The sequence below is a fragment of the Mauremys mutica genome, chromosome 12, assembly GCF_020497125.1.
Source record: "Mauremys mutica isolate MM-2020 ecotype Southern chromosome 12, ASM2049712v1, whole genome shotgun sequence".
Lineage (NCBI taxonomy): Eukaryota > Metazoa > Chordata > Testudines > Geoemydidae > Mauremys > Mauremys mutica.
In genome coordinates this window covers 70050801-70068626 of record NC_059083.1, presented here as the reverse complement: position 1 = coordinate 70068626, position 17826 = coordinate 70050801, and the positions used below count along the sequence as shown (strand labels likewise).

General features: G+C 48.9%; 1 protein-coding gene across 5 annotated transcripts in view; it reads right to left on the bottom strand.

Moving 5' to 3' along the window:
- ACSF2 (acyl-CoA synthetase family member 2) overlaps window positions 1-17826 on the bottom strand; it is a 59790-nt gene that overhangs the window by 30738 nt on the left and 11226 nt on the right. For 2 of the 5 annotated variants that reach the window (XM_044982706.1, XM_044982705.1), the window contains exons 2-5: window positions 8109-8304; window positions 6409-6537; window positions 5270-5323; window positions 247-365 (exon numbers count right to left, since the gene is read on the bottom strand). In XM_044982706.1, coding sequence (XP_044838641.1) covers window positions 247-365; window positions 5270-5323; window positions 6409-6537; window positions 8109-8304 — 498 coding nt within the window. Of the gene's footprint in view, window positions 1-246; window positions 366-5269; window positions 5324-6408; window positions 6538-8108; window positions 8305-14398; window positions 14586-16672; window positions 16720-17417; window positions 17444-17826 lie in introns of those variants that run through there. The other 3 variants (XM_044982708.1, XM_044982709.1, XM_044982707.1) reach the window with 3 other exon arrangements.

The following is a 17826-nucleotide window of genomic DNA, read 5'->3' as shown; positions in this document are numbered from 1 at the left end:
GGCTGATTCCTTACTGGAACAGGGTGCAGGTCCCAGTTGTTATCAGCCAGTGATCTGGAGTCTATTTGGTGCTCAGATAACAGGGTGATGGGTGCCACAGGGTATTAAAGCCTAGACAGAGATATTAGTGTGGGACCTCTTTTCCCCTGGGTTCAGTAGTAGGTTTGTCACCCTGCAAGCGTGAGGACCCAGTGCAGGGCACAGCCCTGGGGGAACACAAGAGGCTCTCTGGTGTTTCTCACTCACCTCTTGCTCTTTATTCCCCCTGGACTGGATTTCTCTAGCTCAGGACAAGTTTGCTTCAGGATCTCATAGTATCTCTGGCTTTTAAACTGAGTGGGGAACACCAGGGCCTTACAGCCAACCTGTGTGGGGAGAAAGAGGGAAGTCAGGCTGGGGTGACACCCGCTGCCCAGGGAGTAATGAACAGTCCCTGGAAACCTGACAGCAGGAAAACCACCACACACACCCTGAGAAACCTTAACACTACCCGGGGCTCCTCCCAGGACTTGTTCGGCTATGAGTATGTGTTACAACGGCCCCTGTCTAGACTGAGCTTTCAAACCCTTCCTAGAAGGAACCTCTTGTAAGACGGCTTAGAAGCTGGGGACAGCTCCTACACCTCACCAGGAGACATTTAAGGAGTCCAACCCTCCTTGTGCCTTGCTTCCCCCATGAGCAACCCCGTTTCCCAGCAGAACGGTGACCCCGAGATCCCAGGCTCACACCCACCTGCAGCGTTGGGTTTAATGTTCAGCATTCTAACACTTCTCTGCCCAGAGCAGACATCCCTGGTGTAGGCAGCTGCAACTCCACGGACTTCAGCAGGGCTGCACCTGTTTACACCAGGCCTGAATTTGGCCCAGAGCACATAAATTGTATGTTCCATTTAAGATACCATTTCTGAATCTGATGCTGGCAGGAACAGCCTTCCTGAAGGCGACACTGCCAATGAGGGAGCCAGCGTTAGATTGAAAACCATTTTACATCCCATTTTAGTATTGGGTTGATAGAGCTTAAAAATGGTACTGTTTACCCACCCGGGACCTGATTCCCCTCTCACTTCCACTGCCTTTACTCTCCTGCAGCCCCACTGACTTCAGCGGTGCTACTCCTGAGTGACACAGATGTATATGCGAGAGGAGGCTCAAATCCATACAGCCACATTGTCAAAGCAGGAGCAGTGTAGGTTGGACATTAGGAAAAACTTTTTCACTAGGAGGATGGTGAAGAACTGGAATGGGTTACCTAGGGAGGTGGTGGAATCTCCTTCCTTAGAGGTTTTTAAGGTCAGGCTTGACAAAGCCCTGGCTGGGATGATTTAGTTGGGTTTGGTCCTGCTTTGAGCAGGGGGTTGGACTAGATGACCTCCTGAGGTCCCTTCCAACCCAGAGATTCTATGATTCTATGATACGTGCCCAGGAGAATGCAGCTGCACTGCTGTCACACACCGATTTGCATGTGCAGCTGTGGGTTTCTGTTGCTTCCTGGGCCCTTTGCATTTTGCTGAAACTCTGCAGTTCCTTTTCCGATTAGCATGAAAACAGGACAAATGCTACCTGTCGCCCCAACCTCAACACATCAAGAGGAGGCCAAGACATGCCAGTTTTAACCAAGAAATTATTTGCAAGTACTCTGTGATTTGCAATGGGAGAGAGCAACAATTGCTTTCACTTTCGGAAAGGTCACATTGAATCCACCGGAGGCCTCATCTGTACAAGGAAGTTTGGGGCTTTGTAACTTAGAGTATGTCTACACAGCAAAGCAAAACCCAGGGCTGGCCCACGCCAGCCGACTCAGACTGGTGGGGCTGTTTCATTGTGGTGTAGACCAGGGTCGGCAACCTTTCAGAAGTGCTGTGCCGAGTCTTCATTTATTCACTCTGATTTAAGGTTCCGCGTGCCAGCAGGGCCGCCCAGAGGATTCAGGGGGCCAGGGGCAAAGCAATTTCAGGGGCCCCTTCCATAAAAAAAGTTGCAATACTATAGAATGCTGTATTCGCGTGGGGGCTCCTGCAGGGCCCGGGGCCTGGGGCAAATTGCCTCACTTTCCCCCCCCTCTGGGCAGCCCTGCGTGCCAGTCATACATTTTAATGTTTTTAGAAGGGCTCTTTCTATAAGTCTATAATATAGAACTAAACTAGTGTTGTATGTAAAGTGAATAAGGTTTTTTAAATGTTTAAGAAGCTTCATTTAAAATTAAATTAAAATGCAGAGCCCCCCGGACGGGTGGTCAGGATCCGGGCAGTGTGAGTGCCACTGAAAATCAGCTCGCGTGCCGCCTTCAGCACGCGTGCCATAGGTTGCCTCCCCCTGGTGTAGACTGCCTGAGCTCTGGGACACCCCTCCCAACACACACAGGGTCCTGGAGCCTGGGCTCCAGCCTACAAAGCAATGATACATCCCCACAACCTGAGCAGGCCAGCCGTGGGTGTCTAGTTGCTGTGTAGACATAGCCTTTAACTCCAGGGACACCATGACCAGGGTTAGACAGTTCTAGCCACAATACTAATCTGAAAACTCCAAAGCCCCTTGTCTGTAAAGGTAGTTATGTGAGGAGAGGAGATGCTACAGGAGGGTCCCTCTTAACAGACATGGCAATGGTTAGCAGTAGATCTTTCTGTAAAGGACCTGCACTGGGAAAGCCATGATCAGTTTGTATTTACAAAGCTCTGGAAATCTGGTGCAGGAAAATGATCGAAGGGAGGAGCAGGTTGGGAAACTGGCTATTTATTATTGTGTGCTGGAAGGAATTATTCTGCAGTGGCAGGAAAAGGATGAGGCTGCTGGTGGGTTCTGTGGTGAATCTATAGTCCAAGCCCATGAGGGAAGGGTTTTTGTTTTGCAGACTTTCATTAACAAACAACAGCAATCTAAGGAGAGACAAGGCGCTGGCAGGAGATGAGGACAGGCAGACAGCCTTAATGTCAAAGCTACAATACCATAAATACCAGGGAACCATTTCTCCTGCCACAGCATACAAGTGACTCCCACTGAAATCAAGAGGGCATGTTCTGCTCCTGACCACCCCTTTGGAAATCCAGACAGATTCCACTGACCTTAATGGAGTCGTTCTGAATTTACACCAGTGTAAATGAGAGTAGAATCTGACCCCAGGAGACCAAGATAAAAACAAAAGCCAAGTCCTGGAGGAGCAAAGGGAAGCTACTGTTGTCCCTACAGAGCTAATCAGAATGGAAAGCACAAAGCAAGCCAGCGTGGCGCAGACACAGGATACAAACAAAAGCTGCAGTGGCGCTATGAAAACCCTCCGGTGCCAACACTCCGAGCTAACACAGGCCCCAGAATCCAAGCTCTAGAGACCACCTTTCCATTCTCCCTAAACGCAGCCATCTGTCCCCACCCCTCTGCTCAGGGTGGGCACTAAGGAAACTTTGGGGCAGGACAGACAGCCGTTTGCTAGGGAAAGCTCTGTCTGACTCTGAAAAGGGGAAGCCACCTTGGTGGGTTTAACACACCAGATTTAACAGGATGACAACTTGGGCCATCAAACTGCAGGGCAGGGGCTGACCGTCCAGGGACTGAGGTGGGAGAAGGATCGCCCAGTGCTGCTGTGAATTCTCCATTTCAATCTCCTGATGGCATAGGGACTGGGCTGGGAAAATCCAGACAGGCATTTTGGTTCCACCTCCTATTGTACTTGGGTTATTGATTCCCAAACTGAACAAGTTCAACCAGGAGCGCAAGTGGCCCCTTAATCCAAGAAGGATTAAATTTTATTCATAAAAGATTCAATAGCTTTAATCCCTCATTATTGGGGATTAGAAACCAGAGCTTCCCCTGCGTGTTATGACACAGAGCTGAAGAAGAGTCCCATGCAGCTCTGGAACTGAGGCAGGCACGTGAGGCTTGAAGCACAGCAGCATGTGACGCATGGGAACAGAACATAAAACATATGCACAAATGTGTAAGAGCCGAGCCAGACTGGGCAGCGCCCTGGAAAATACACGGTTGGGAGCAAACCTGCAGTGATGGAGGAGGCTGCACCTCCAGAGGATTTTCCCCTCTCTGGTTTCAAGGGGTTAAATCCTGGCCCCACTGCAGTCAATGGGCGTTCTGCCATTGACTTCAATGGAGCCAGGATTTCACCCTATGGTTCTGTCATACCTAACCACTGCCACTGTACACACAGAACTAACAGCCCAGCAAGGCTCAAAGAAGGGAAGTTCAGAGGGGATTCCAAAGTAGGCCGGGCTCCAGCAGTTATTGACAGGGGCCTACTACAGGGGCAGAGTCACTGGGATCAGCGGCTGCTCTGTGGTTTTGCATTGACAGCAGCCCAAGAGCGCAGACTGGTGTTAGCTCCCAGGCGCCAGCTGAATTAGAACTGGCTCTGGGAGGAATGCTGCCCCGGCAGCCTGCTGTCACCCCAGCACACAGCTTCTGAATGATCAGTTGCTCCCAAGGCTCTGCTGTCCAAGGTGAGTAGAACCGGCCCTATGCTGGACCCTCGGCACCTGTGTGGTTTCCTCAGCACCTAGTCTAGAACTGACGGCTGGACACAGAGAGGAGGGGACGCAGGAGTCTCTTTGTGGAACAGGCGAGAGGGTAGCCTCAGGGAACAATAATGGGGGAGATTTACTTCTAGGCATTCACACTCCATAGGGCCAATTGCTGCACCGTGGGGCCCCCTGCGTACGTGGCCATGTGCCCCCCCTCTGCCCCAGCCCTGTTCACACCTGCTGCCCCCAAAAGAAGTTTTTCTGCTGCCTGCATTTCCCAAGTGCCCTCCCTGATCAGAAGTTCTTTTGCTGGTGCAGTTCCCATGGTTACCCTCTGCCTTTAATATCTCCATTGTGGCAAACCCAGGACAAATAGCTACCAAGGGAGGGGTAGTAATTAGTCCCAGAGGGGTTAAAAGGCCTCTCCCTATCCATTGAGGGGAGATAACCATGGAGAAATAAGGTTCAGCTGCAACAGGGGTTACCAGGGAATTAATTAGGTTCAGCTGGCCCCAATTGCTGGAGACCTTTTTAAACCCTCCCTGGCGGGGAGAGTGAGAGACGCAGAGAAGTTGCTAGTGAGCAGGTGCAGCAAGACTCTGAACTCTCCCACCAAGGGAGACTGCACTCTGTCCCCAGAAGGGGAGAAAAACAGAGCAAGGGACTGACTGAGAAAAGGATCAGCCAGACCCTGCACGACCGGGAAGGACTTTGCTTTGCCCAAGTCTGTGTCTCCAAGGCCACACCATGTTTCAAAGTGTTTGTGGGCAGAATCAAGTGGCGTTACCCGTAAGTGGCCTACAGTACCTTCTTGATCACAAACTCCAGCTCCTGGGCCTGATATGCAGGGTTCACAGACACCTAGAATGGGGAAGAGACAGGAGAATTAATCAAGGCTCTGAAAAAGCCTCAAAGACCCCATCTTCTAACCATTTAGTCTAAGAGAACGGTGCTTTGGAGGGAAAAAAAACTCAGTGAAAACACACTTGCAGCTTCTTCCTTGTATAGGACACCAGGATTAGGAGAACCACCCAATTTCATGTTAACGAGGGAAGCCCATTTATCCCCATTATTACACATAGGGCCTGGAAGTAAAATTACTTGCACACGGTCAAATGACAAGTCAATAGCAAAGCTGGAAACAAAATCCAGGCCCCCTGACTCCTAGCCCATGCTCAGCCCACTACACCACAGTAATTCACATTTCTAGGGGCAATCAGAATCCTTTCTGGGTATCACCAAGAGTGAAAACTTCACTATCGCACATAGAACACCATAGCAGCAGTTTTGGCCACCAATGCTGAGTTGAGCCATCAAATTTAGATTTTTGGTAGCCCACTAAGCTAAACCCATCTATTTACCCTGTCTAACGTTGTATCTGCTGAATGCCACCACAGCGGGTGATGCTGTACAAAACTTCCAGGAAGACACACTGCAGGCCTTGCCCCAAGGACCTTATGGTGTAAATAAGACAAAGCCCTAATGGTACTATCGGATGATGGCTGAATCTCCAAGGGGGGGCGGGCAGACATCTTAGTATATTACATTTTTAAATGGTCACTTTCTGCGAATGATTTTCATCCAGAGGCACCATGGAAAGTATTAAAGGGCGATTTTAATACTGGTTGGTTCTTTGGGGGCACCAGGACTAGATATAAAAATGTGTAGCCCCCCTATACATTCCCTCATGCCATCAACAGTTGTAAATTACGTCCCAGGGAAGCTGGTCTCCCACTGCCTCTCCCCGGCTTGGCGTTTTGCTTTTCTGGGTAATGGAGGGTCAGACTAATGATCACTGCACGGACCTTGCATGACACCTGCTCCCACTCTTCACTTCAGTTCCCCTACCCAGCACATTATTCAACTTCTCCAAGATCTCCAAGCTTCCCCTTTGTCTCCCCCTCGTCCTAAAACATCCAGGTGCCCAGACAGACAAGTCTCCTTACCAGGATGATTCCTGCCTGGGCTGTCGCAAATTGCATTAGAACCCACTCATACTTGTTGGGACCCCACATGCCCAGCCGGTCTCCCTTTTTCAAGCCAATAGCCAGAAGTCCAGCTGCTGCCTGGTCCACCTGCAAAACACATAAGACGCCAGGTAGGGAGAGAAGTTACCTTGCAGGGCACATCAAGGCATTTCAATCTCTCGCGTGCTAACCTGAAGGCAGCTGAGCTTCATTTTAGCCCCCAGTTTAGGAAACGGAAGTCAAGCGTTATGCAGCACTACTGCGCAGTCCGGCAGCTTATTGCTTGGCGCTGTTTATTCTATAAACAGCAGTGCCTAGCGGACTTACAAAGAACAGATCACCCACACTTATCCGGTGACTGACGGCACGAGAGGCGCAAACTCAGAACATGCGTACAAAGGCAGCTGGGATTCTGGTATATCAGACATGTACAGGTGACATCATTCCTGTGCGGTCAAGGCCTATGCATCCTTTAACTCCTACGTAGGCCCTCAAAATAGGACTTATATGGTGCTGCTGGATCCATGTACAGGGTGAATTTTAATCATACGGGCCTTATTGTTTACTTCGGAAATCATTCGGATTAAGAACACAATTTAACGAGAAGTCTGACCCATCTCATTTTTGAACCCTATCCACGTGAATCAAAACCCAGGCATTATATTAAGATCATCATTTATCTTGCATAACAGCAAATGTGTTTCAGCTGGGGCTGGACATACACAGTCCAACGTCCTCAGTAATGTTTCATTAACTTTCTGACATTCTCTCCTTCTAGTGTTTCCAGATGAACTAAATTTCAGTCCACATAACTGTTTATAAAATCTCTTTGTAGGGTTCTCTTTGTAAGAAATGGGTATTTTCCAGGTGAGTCAGAAAATATTTTAAAAATTAGTGAGTTCTGCGAATAGGGTTTATTCTTGTAAATTAACAAAACTCTAGCAACTCTACAAAAAGCACTACGTGAACACCTTGGATTATCAAGGCCATCCATCACATCTAGGATCATCGGGCAAATCTAGTGGAAATTCCCTTCCCCTCCCACTTCCAGATGGAATATTGTATGCATATTCAGAATGCCAATTCATACATATTATTATAAACAGGGCCAAGTCCTGCAGTCTTTACTCAGGCAAAACTCGGACTGATTTTAATGAGAGTTTTACTTACGTAACGACTAGGAAGCTACAGGTGCTTAGTACCTCTGAAAATCAAGTCACACTGATGCCAGTGGGATTTGGATTAGATTTCAGGACTTGCCCCAAGATAAATCAGATAGAGAGAGAACCACTTCCTAGGTGCAGTAATGCAATCTAGGACGTGCATTTACTGCATTACGCATGAGTATTTCCTCTGCGCACTGCCCTCTCCCTTTGCTCTCATGCCTTACAGAGCAGCCCATGAAGACAGGGTAAGTACGCACACACACACACACACCTTATCACGCACATCAGATGATAAATCAACATGCAGCTTTGCTATGTATTCAGAGCCAGGATCAGAATCCAAACCAAATAAGCCCAACCTCTGTTTTCAATCCAGGAACGAAATCACTTTTTTTCATTTCTCCGATCGATTGATCAAGCCACCCACTCATACTGTGATTCAGCTGCATTGCAAATTCTCAAGGGTGGTGAGGTAAAGAACCGGACTCTGTAACAGGCAAGTCAGCCACTCACTTCTTGTATGAATTGGGCAAATGTTTTCCGAACCCCATCTCGACAGAACACCAGGGCCTCGCGGTCTGGAAACCGATGGGCTGTCTCCTCCAGGCACTGACCCACAGTTTTGGTGAGCAGTGGAATGTCTGTGGCCCCTTGGATGTAGCTGTTGGTTGCTATCGGTGTGACGGGGGCCGTGTCTATGTGCAGGGCACTGTAAAAAAAAAAAAAAAAAAAAGACGAGGATCAGCAACAGCTGGGAGACAGACAGTCACCAGTAAGGTCTCCCTTGTGATACCCAACTCATGCAGCACTCCCTAGGCTACTGTCCTTCCTTCTTTTTGCATCTAAAGAAATGGGGTTTTTTACCCATGAAAGCGTATGCCCAAATAAATCTGTTCGTCTTTAAGGTGCCACCGGACTCCTTGTTGTGTCTGTGGATACAGACTAACATGGCTACCCCCGATACTTTCCTTCTTTGGGGCCATCTTATACTCACATTGGCTTCACTGCACTATAATGGAGATACAAAGGATTTACAGGTCATGGGACTCTCAATCCCAACAAGACAGAGGTCTAGTCACTAGAGTGTTTTGGGATATATGTAACCCACACACCTGCTAGGCGTGGTGCTCTGTCCCATCTAGTGGCAGCGAGACCACTTAGAGAGAGATTAATGAGTCTGTTCTACAGCCTTAGCTAACAACCAGTTGGCTTTTAGCTCATGCAGTAGAGACTCATGCACTAAGCTCCAGAGGCCTGAGGATCAATCCCACTGATGACTGGGGTCTGTTGGTGTTACATATAGTACAACAGAGCTACTACAGCACTGGACCACAACTATCTATCTATGGTACTTATATAGCCTTCATTAACATAGTATCTGAGAACCGCACACTCTAATGTGTTTGTCCTCCCAACATCTTTGTGAGGTAGGGAAGTGCTGTGTGTGACAGACATAGCAACTTATTGAATTAAGTGTATGTATCATTGTGGGCCAGGGATTGTATGTACTTCCCTGGGGGAGGGGGACCATAGCCCCTCCAGGAACTAAGAACAGTGTGTGCAGTGGGGGGTGATTAGGCAAATTCACTCCAGTTGTAACACCTCGCAAGAGGTCCCACCACCCAGAGGGATTCACATATACTGGTTCAAACTGGATTCTCTAGAGACCACCAGACAACAAAAGGACTTTTGGAACAATAAGCTACGTTTAAACTGACTCCGGGGCGGCTTCTGGATCCAGCAAACAGACAGCACCTTCTGTTCGAGAGGGGCCTCAATCCTTTCTGGAACAGGTTGGAAGGACTTGACCTATTCCTGGGGCTACTTGTTCTGAGCTAACAGCTGTTATGAACTTGTGACCACAGGACAAAAACGCTGGTGTGGTCTGAAGGACTGGTCACCTGCCAGAACCCTTGTTGGGGTGATCTCTTCTCAGCTTATCAGAATGTGTGCGGGTTCTTTCATTGTTTGTAATGTTTTCTATGTGCTGTTTTCACCTTAACAACCAATGCACTTGCTTAGAAAGGGCTGCGTGGTAACTTACACAGTGGGCAATGATGCTATTTATAACCTCGGAGGAGACGGAAAAGCAGACCTGCTGAGGCAGTCTGACTTGCTGGGGAATTCACAGAGTAAGCAGGGAACTGTACAGCCTGGAAAACCCCTGGTCTGGAGGGAGAGAGGCACATGTCTCTGCCTGAGAGGTGATGGCACAGAGCCAGAAGCCTGAGCATGAGTGCCCTAGGTGGACCATAGAGGGGGAATTCAGGTGCAGTTGCCCTGTTTTGTGACACTGTTCCCGTTTTACAGATGGGAAACTGAGGCCCAGGGCGGCTAAGTGACTTGCCCAAGATCACACAAGAAATCTGTGGCATAGCAAAGATCTGAACTCAAGTCTCAAGTTCCAGGCGGGCAGCCTAACCATTGGACCATCCTTCTCCACGTGTCCTTTCAACCATCCCTGCCAGTCTGGTACCAGCAGAAAAAAAACCTTGCATTTTATTGGCCAAGAAGACACGACAAGTCTAATGGCAGGTTCATCTTGTGCTTTCAGATCCCTGGAATGTGAGCATCAGAGAGCTGTGTGCTGACCTTCCCACATGTTACTCTGGGCAGGAGGGAGGAACAAGGACACTAACCTCTCTTGTGTGAATATTTCTACCAGGCTTCAGCTCACTCCCTTGTGCATTTGCCACATAGGGCCTGATTTTCAGAGCTGCTGAGCCCCACTTCACCCCCTGACTTGATCTGGGATAGTGAGTGTTCAGCATCCCAGATCTCAGCCTCATTTACCAGCGCGCAGACAAGTATCTTTGCTCTCCATTCTACCGGAAAGAATGAAGTACCTGAGTGAGCAGAAGGAAAGAGAAGATAGAGAGGCTGCTGTGTGAGCAAGAAAGGGGGGGGGAGAGAAAGCATCAGAACAGAGTTACATTTTCCATCTTTCATGGCAAACAGGGAAACCTTTAAAACAAGCAGTCTGAGAGGTTAAATTCCCCAGTCATTTGAAACCAAGACACCAGTGTAAGTTGTCAGGCTGATGCAGCCTCAGCATAACTCAGGCACAAGCAGCTTTCCTCAAGAGAGAACACACCAAATCATCAGCTAATGCACATGGGAGTAGTTCCATTCCAGTGAACAGAGCTGAACTGATTTACACCAGCTGAGGGCCTGACACAATGTTTATAGCCAGAATTAACACAAATTAACCTAGGCTAAAGAGTAACAGAAAACTCCTCCTCCTGGGCTTCAGCCCAGTCCCCGTCAGGATATACCAGCTCCACCGTCTGTCTCGTTACAGTCCTTCCTCTGAGCACCTGTGGAAGGGGAGGGCACGTTCACCAGGGTGCAGGTAGTGTCCCTGCAATCTGTCACCGTCAACGCCAGCTATGCACTGTATGTACACAAGGAGTGCGGGTGCCCAAGTGGGCCAGAGATTTTATTGCTCTGATACAACAGCAGGAGCTTTTTTAATGCATTCCTCCCAGCTGAACTGGAACCGGGCTCTGGATAGTTTTTGAGGCAATAAAGATACTTTCCACCCTCCAGAGACAGAGGGATGGGTCAGAGTTACAGGTGAAAGGTCCTTCTCCCCATCCCTTTACAAGTAAACATCACAGTAGGTGGTGTCCTTCCTAGTCATTAAAAGGTACCTGGATATTACAGCAATTGGTGCTATAAAAGTGTCTAAGATGGACACATAACCCTACTCCCAAGTTCCTCCTTGCTTGCCCTGTTACAGCAAACTTCCCTCTAGTAGAAACCCCTGGACTCAGTTTCCCACAGAGCCAATCGATGCAGCTCCCTCAGCCAAAAGCGACCATGGGTTTTATGTCGCCTACATTTCTGACTGCCCATCGTTACAGAGCCTGACTTTCAGAGCTGGGGGATATCTGCACTGCCACCAGAGGTATGACCACAGCACGCATAGACATATGCAAGCTAGCTCTGACTTCACTAGTTCAAACCAAGCATCTAGCTCTTGCTGCTATTAATACATACCCAGGGTCCCAGGCAAGCTTGTGCAGCCCCTGCTCCCACAGCTTCACTGCTCCTGTTATTGGAGCTGGCTAGCCTGGATACATCCATCAGTGTGCATGCACGACTCCAGCTGAAACCAACGGGAGCTGGGGGCAGGCAGCACCACTGAAAATCAGGTCCTTGGTGTCTCACGTACAAAGACAGAAGCATCCAAAAATTAAGAGGACATTCTTGAAAATGTAGCGATAGGCCTAGGAGGAACCTCCCGGCAGCGAGACTCCCTTACTTAACCCATCCCAGCTCCAGAGGATGATCCACGTCCAGCCACAGTGTGCCTAGCTCTGCTTGCTTAGAGCTCGGAATCCAAATGGTGGTTTCCCACAGGGCAGGACACTGTGCTAGTCCTAACCCATTGGTCCAGCCCTAATGTTCTTTGCGCTGCAGATATTTTGTTTGATACGCAACCTCTCTTGAAACACTGCCGTGCGCTTTGGACCGCTAATGGCCCCTGCCTTCTCCTGTGCGAAGCAGAGAGAAGATTAATCACTACTGAGTTGCCTGGGAAATGAAAAGGTGGAAATTGCCCTGAAGTTCTGGAACAAAAACCAAGAGTTTGTAGGAGAATCTCTTATGTTGGATTAACTATAAGGGGTAAAAGCAGATAAAAGAGAGACAAAGGGGGTTAAAATAAAGCCAGATAAAGACACAGCATCTGTCTCTCAAGAGGATTCAAAAGCCAGAAGGTTTTAATTAGGCAGATTAAAAACTTTGTGGGGGAAGATCAAACAAAGTGAGGCCACAATAAAGTGGCAATCTCACATTATGATCTGTGTATATAACACCACAGATGTGGACCAGCTCAGGGGGAGGAGTGTCCGGCCCTAAAGGGCGTATAGTCTTGTAGCTGGTAACAAAACGAAGAGCAGGAGTTGCTGATCTGCTCAGCAGAAAGATCAGGAGGGAAGGCAGAGCCAAAGCAGCTGGCTGTAAAGGCAGAGAGGAATGCTGCTGCTGCTGCAAGCGCATGGGGTAGCACGAAATTGAAAGCAGGGGAACAGGAGGGCCTGGAGGGGGAATATAGGATGGGAGGCCCAGTTATAGAGGAAACAAGAACCTAAGCAGTAGCAGGCTGCAGAGAGCACTGAAGGGGAGAATGAGGAGCTTGAACTTGATACCGAAGGAGAGAGGAAATGGTTCTTGGAGAGGGGGAGGGCAACAGGGCCAGAGCAGTGAAACAAGAAGTACTTGCGATTATTTTAACCCTTCCGGTGTAATGCACAGCACTGACGACCAGAACACCTTACTTGATCAAAGGGTTGTAACGCCACCATCGAGCTGTGACCCTTACAGATCCTTTGAGCCAACTCTGCAGCCCTTCTTCCCAACCCACCACTGACCAGCACACAACCACCGCAGTTCTGGGCTGGCCAGCCCAGCTGCACAGGGCTTGCAATCTTCACTTCACTCCAGTTAGCCTGATTCCTCGGTTCCTCCTTTCCCATCTCCTGCTTTGCCTCCCACCCCATCCTGTTCCTGAATGAAAGAAACATCAGGAGAGAAGAGGTTAATAAATAGCCATTGGGTTCATCAGCTTATGGGACTGCGGGGCGCGTGTACAGATTCCTTGTAAAATGTAAGGAGACTAATGTCTTTAATGAGACTTCTTCTTAGAGAGGAAAATAGATCAGACGGAGCTCAGATTTCCATCATTCAAATCGTGGGGCATCGCAAAAGCAATATTCTGCCCAGTATTTGTCTTTGACTGGCACAGACATGTTCTCCTGCTGCTGGAAAAAAAGAAAACCACCTCCCCGCAGCCCATTTCTATCCTAAAACATAGAGGGGCAAGTTCTGGCGTCTGCTATGCTCATATTACTCAGTACAGCTGACTTTTACACCCGGGACATGAGGGGAGGATGGCAGGTGTGAGGGAGTGTGCAGGGCCGCCTAGAGGATTCCGGGGGCCTGGGGTCTTCGGCAGCGGGGGGCCCTTCCGTTCCGGGACCCGCCGCCGAAGTGCCCCGAAGACCCACGGTGGGGCCCCCCCGCCGCCGAATTACCGCCAAAGCGGGACCCGCCGCCGAAGTTCAGCTCAGTCTTCGGCGGTAATTCGGCGGCGGGGGGGCTCCGCCGTGGGTCTTCGGGGCACTTTGCCGGCGGGTCCCGGAACGGAAGGGCCCCCCGCTGCCGAATTACCGCCGAAGACCGGGCTGCACATTGGCGGCGGGTCCCAAATTGCCCCTCTTGCCCCCCCCTCCCCTCTGGGCGGCCCTGGGAGTGTGAGAGAGAAGGGAGGAGATAAAGATAGGCCAATGTTAGTATTAACTTTTATTGTTTGGAAACTGCAAGGCGGGGCATGTAAATAAACTTGGAGTGAGAGAAAAACAAAGTTAGCTGCAGGAGAGAGGCGGTTTTATAGGGAGCTTTAATTTCCTAGAAAAATTCTCCCTCAGCCAAGGAAGCCAGGGTGCCCCTCTTCAGATACACAGGAGAAACTGCTACAATATTTCATGGCTAGACCACGGCTTCAACTAAAGAGCAGGTCACCGGCTGCTCAAAAGTCTTTATCCCCGGACCCCTGCTCAGCAGCCTCAAGTAAACAGTCCAGCTGCTAGGAGCAGAGCGGTCTTAGCATTAGCACTGCTATTAGGCAGAGAAAGGACTGAATGGACTGAACTCCATCCATCTGGGCACTTTTATAGCCCACACTCACTTTAGCAGAGGTCCCTCCAGGCCAGGCTGGAGGGACACGGGGAGGCAGTGTAGGGAAGGTTGCATTGAGGTGTTCAGTTGATACAGGACTTTAGTCTCAAAAAACAAACCTTAGTCCCACCCCTGTGGTAAAAGGCAAAGCGATCATGGGCTTTAGTGGGAGCAGAACTTGATCCTAACGGCTTCATTTTCTTCTTGACCTCAGCTGTTCTGGGAGTGCCAGCTTCTCGCCTAAGCACTGCATTCACGTGCAGAGATTTAGATGGAAAGGAGAGACTGGCTTGATCAGGCAGCCACTGCTGAACAGGTTATACAAGAGTCCCCTGCTGAGCGCCCGCAACTCCGTTGAAGACACTGGGAGTTGATGCTCAGCACCTCCTAGGATCAGGCCTGAAGAGTGCGCGAAGCCACCAGCATTCCATCTCCTTTGCAGTTTCCATGGGGACTGGGCCTGAGGGAACAGCTCTGAACTGGGTGGGAGGAGGGGGAATGGCCTGGCACATATTCCAGCATCATGTGGCTCAAAAGAAACAAAGGGACGCTGAAGAAAGGAGAGGTGAGGAAACACACCCAATCCAATCCCTCCTGCTGAGCCACACCGCACAAAAGTGTCCACCTGCCCTCAAGCGGTTAGTCTATCTTCTTTTAAACATTGTTCATGCTGGCACTGCCCCATCATTTGGTGCACTGCATCTGTCAGAAGGGGTTAGAAAGTTGGGGCTTTATGTTCTTACCCTTCTCTTTGCTTTCACCGTTTCTTCAGTCCAGCTCCATTTTACAGATAAGGAAACTGAGGGGGCAGAGGGTGTTTAGCCAACATTTTCAAAAGTGGCTACTGATCTTAGGTGCCCAACTCAAGACACCTCAAGTCCGATTCTCAGAAGGGCCAAGCATCCACATCTCAAACTTAAACTCAGCAGCCCTGAAATTAAGGCCCCAGTTATCGTGTGTTGGGCACCAAAAAACTGAAGCAGTCCAAATCACTCTCACTTTTCCCAACAGTGGCCCACATGACTTGCTCAAGGTGTCAGAGTCACACCTGGGATCAGAAACCAGGACTTCCTAAATCTTTCCTTACCACTGAATAGAAGACACATCTATCTTAATCTAGCTGCCCCCAAGCACTGCATGTTTAACCGCTCTGTGCCTGCCGGCTAAAGCTGAAATGAAAGCAGTAGGAAAGGAAAGGGAGCGGGCAAAAAAAGACTTCATTTGTTTTCATGCCTTATGAAGCGGATACAGAATCCTCTGTATAAAAAACACAGCATCCTGGTAGCTCTCATAATGCATGAGATCCTGACATTGAGAGAGACAAAACAAACGTGGTAAGTTAGCAGACTGTTTTCCTGGTAGCTCCCAGCCTCCCTAAAAATGACCAAGAAGGATTATACATACAGATCTTCCCCAACAGCTTACGGTCGAGGAGGGAAAGACAGTCTGCCCACTAGAAAGAGACAAAAGGGATTTTTACCCAACTCATGTATCTGGGATCCTTCTAAGCATCCATCTTTCTCCAAAGAATGGAACTTTCCTCACAGCACAAGGACTGCACTAGCGAAGAGAGGACCCCAAGGTGGTAATGTTTGTTATTTTATCATTGTAGCATGTTCATTCCTTCTCCCTCCACTCTCCTCATAAGACTGGATAGGAAACTCTCTAGTCCAAATACAGATCTGTGCGAGCAACTGTAACACCACAGATTTCAGTGTAGGCTGAATTTGGCCTAGGGTGACCAGATGTCCCGATTTTATAGGGACAGTCCCAATGTTGGGGTCTTTTTTTTATATAGGCTCCTATTCGCTCCCACCCCCTGTCCTGATTTTTCAAATTTGCTGTCTGGCCCTCCGTTTTTCAATTGTTGCACAGAGCTTAGATGTTAAAGACAGGCAAGGAGCCTCAGGAAGTCATGTCAACTTTTATAACATTATGGCTATAGAGGTAGGAAACTGAAAGCGTAGAGGGCGTGGAGGACGTAAATAGCTCTCGGAGAGCAAACTGAACCTTGTTTAAGCAATGAAAAAATCAATAAAGAGAATGATCGCTCTTGAGCATGGGCCATTCTATAAAAACATTTATTGCTAAGAAGGCAGCAGGCATTTGGGTCACTGATTGATCTTTTCCACAGTTCTGGACTGAAAAAGGTTGGGCACCATTGGTTTTGTTACCCAGAGTTCTTTCAACCCCAAGCCCTTGGTAACGTTTACTCTGTGCGAGGTGGTATCAGGAAATAAATCCGGGGAGACACGGCCGTCCGACCGATAGATGGCTGGCACAAACAGGACAACACACGAGTGCTTTCACTCACAGCTAAACTTTACTTAGTCTCAAGCACTTACACACAACCGCCACAGGTTAGTAAAACACCCCCAACCCTCAATAATTACCAAAACTGAGCGTGGCTTTCGAGTGGCACCATGACAGGCTTCAGCTGGCCAGGCTTCCGTCTGCCGGTGGGGACCCGAGGATGCGTCCAGAGGGAGCGTCTCTGAAGAGCCCCTCCTGAGAAGTCCAATTGCCTAAAACTTTTTCCCTTATTTATACATTAGTAATACAATGATATATCCCTTAAAGGAAACTTGCTAAGCAAGCAGGGTTAAAAGGTCAAACACCTTATGATCGTCAATTAACCAGAGATTTTTTTTCTTTCCCAGAGTGTCCATGCCTTTGGGCCCTGACAAACATTCCTGGGGACACATATAAACAGACTTCTTGTTTTTCTAAAATACATGCATCACCAATTTCAACACTCTGAGCAGAAAGGGCGCAGGGTCAAGCTGCCCTGTCTGTGGCACCTGAACCCCAAACCTTCCCCCCCGCCCCCAAGTCTGGTTACACTGAGGCCACTGCATGAACAATTTACGACCTGCTGATTTGGCTACTTTTAGCAATAAGCCAGAATGGTTCAGTATGGCCTGCTAACTTGACTACTGTTAGCAACAAGCGATAGTGGTTTAGGCACTTTGCTGGTTTGCCAAAATCTCCCCGAACAGTTTAAGGACTGAGTTTGGGACTGGGGACTAGCAACTCCTGAGACCTAATCCTAGCTCGGATACCACGTTACTGTGTGGCCCTGAATTAGACAGTCTAGTTTTTCCATCTCTGAAATTGGGATAGTACTTAGTCACCTACCTCATTGGCATGTTTGGGGATGGACTGGTTGACATCTGAAGACGTAAAAACCACTATACGTGTATTGAATAGGAAGGACAACCTCGGGGCTGAAGATTGACAGCCAGAAAGTCAGGGTTCTGTTCCCAGCATTGCCCTGACCCACAAATTGCTTTGTGATCTCGGAAGTGTCGTTTTTCACATCTGTAAAATGGGAACAATACTACTTGCCTACCTCTCAGGGGGCTGTATGGATCACAAAGAGCTTAGGACATGCTTTGAGATTATAGGAAGGAAGGAACCAACATGCAAAGTATTAATTATCACTAACGCCACACTGAAGTTACACACTCAGTCTCTACGCCCTCTGGCCAATGGTGAGTGCGCCACGCAGCATGAAAGAACATTTCCCCAGGGAAGAGGTGAAAAG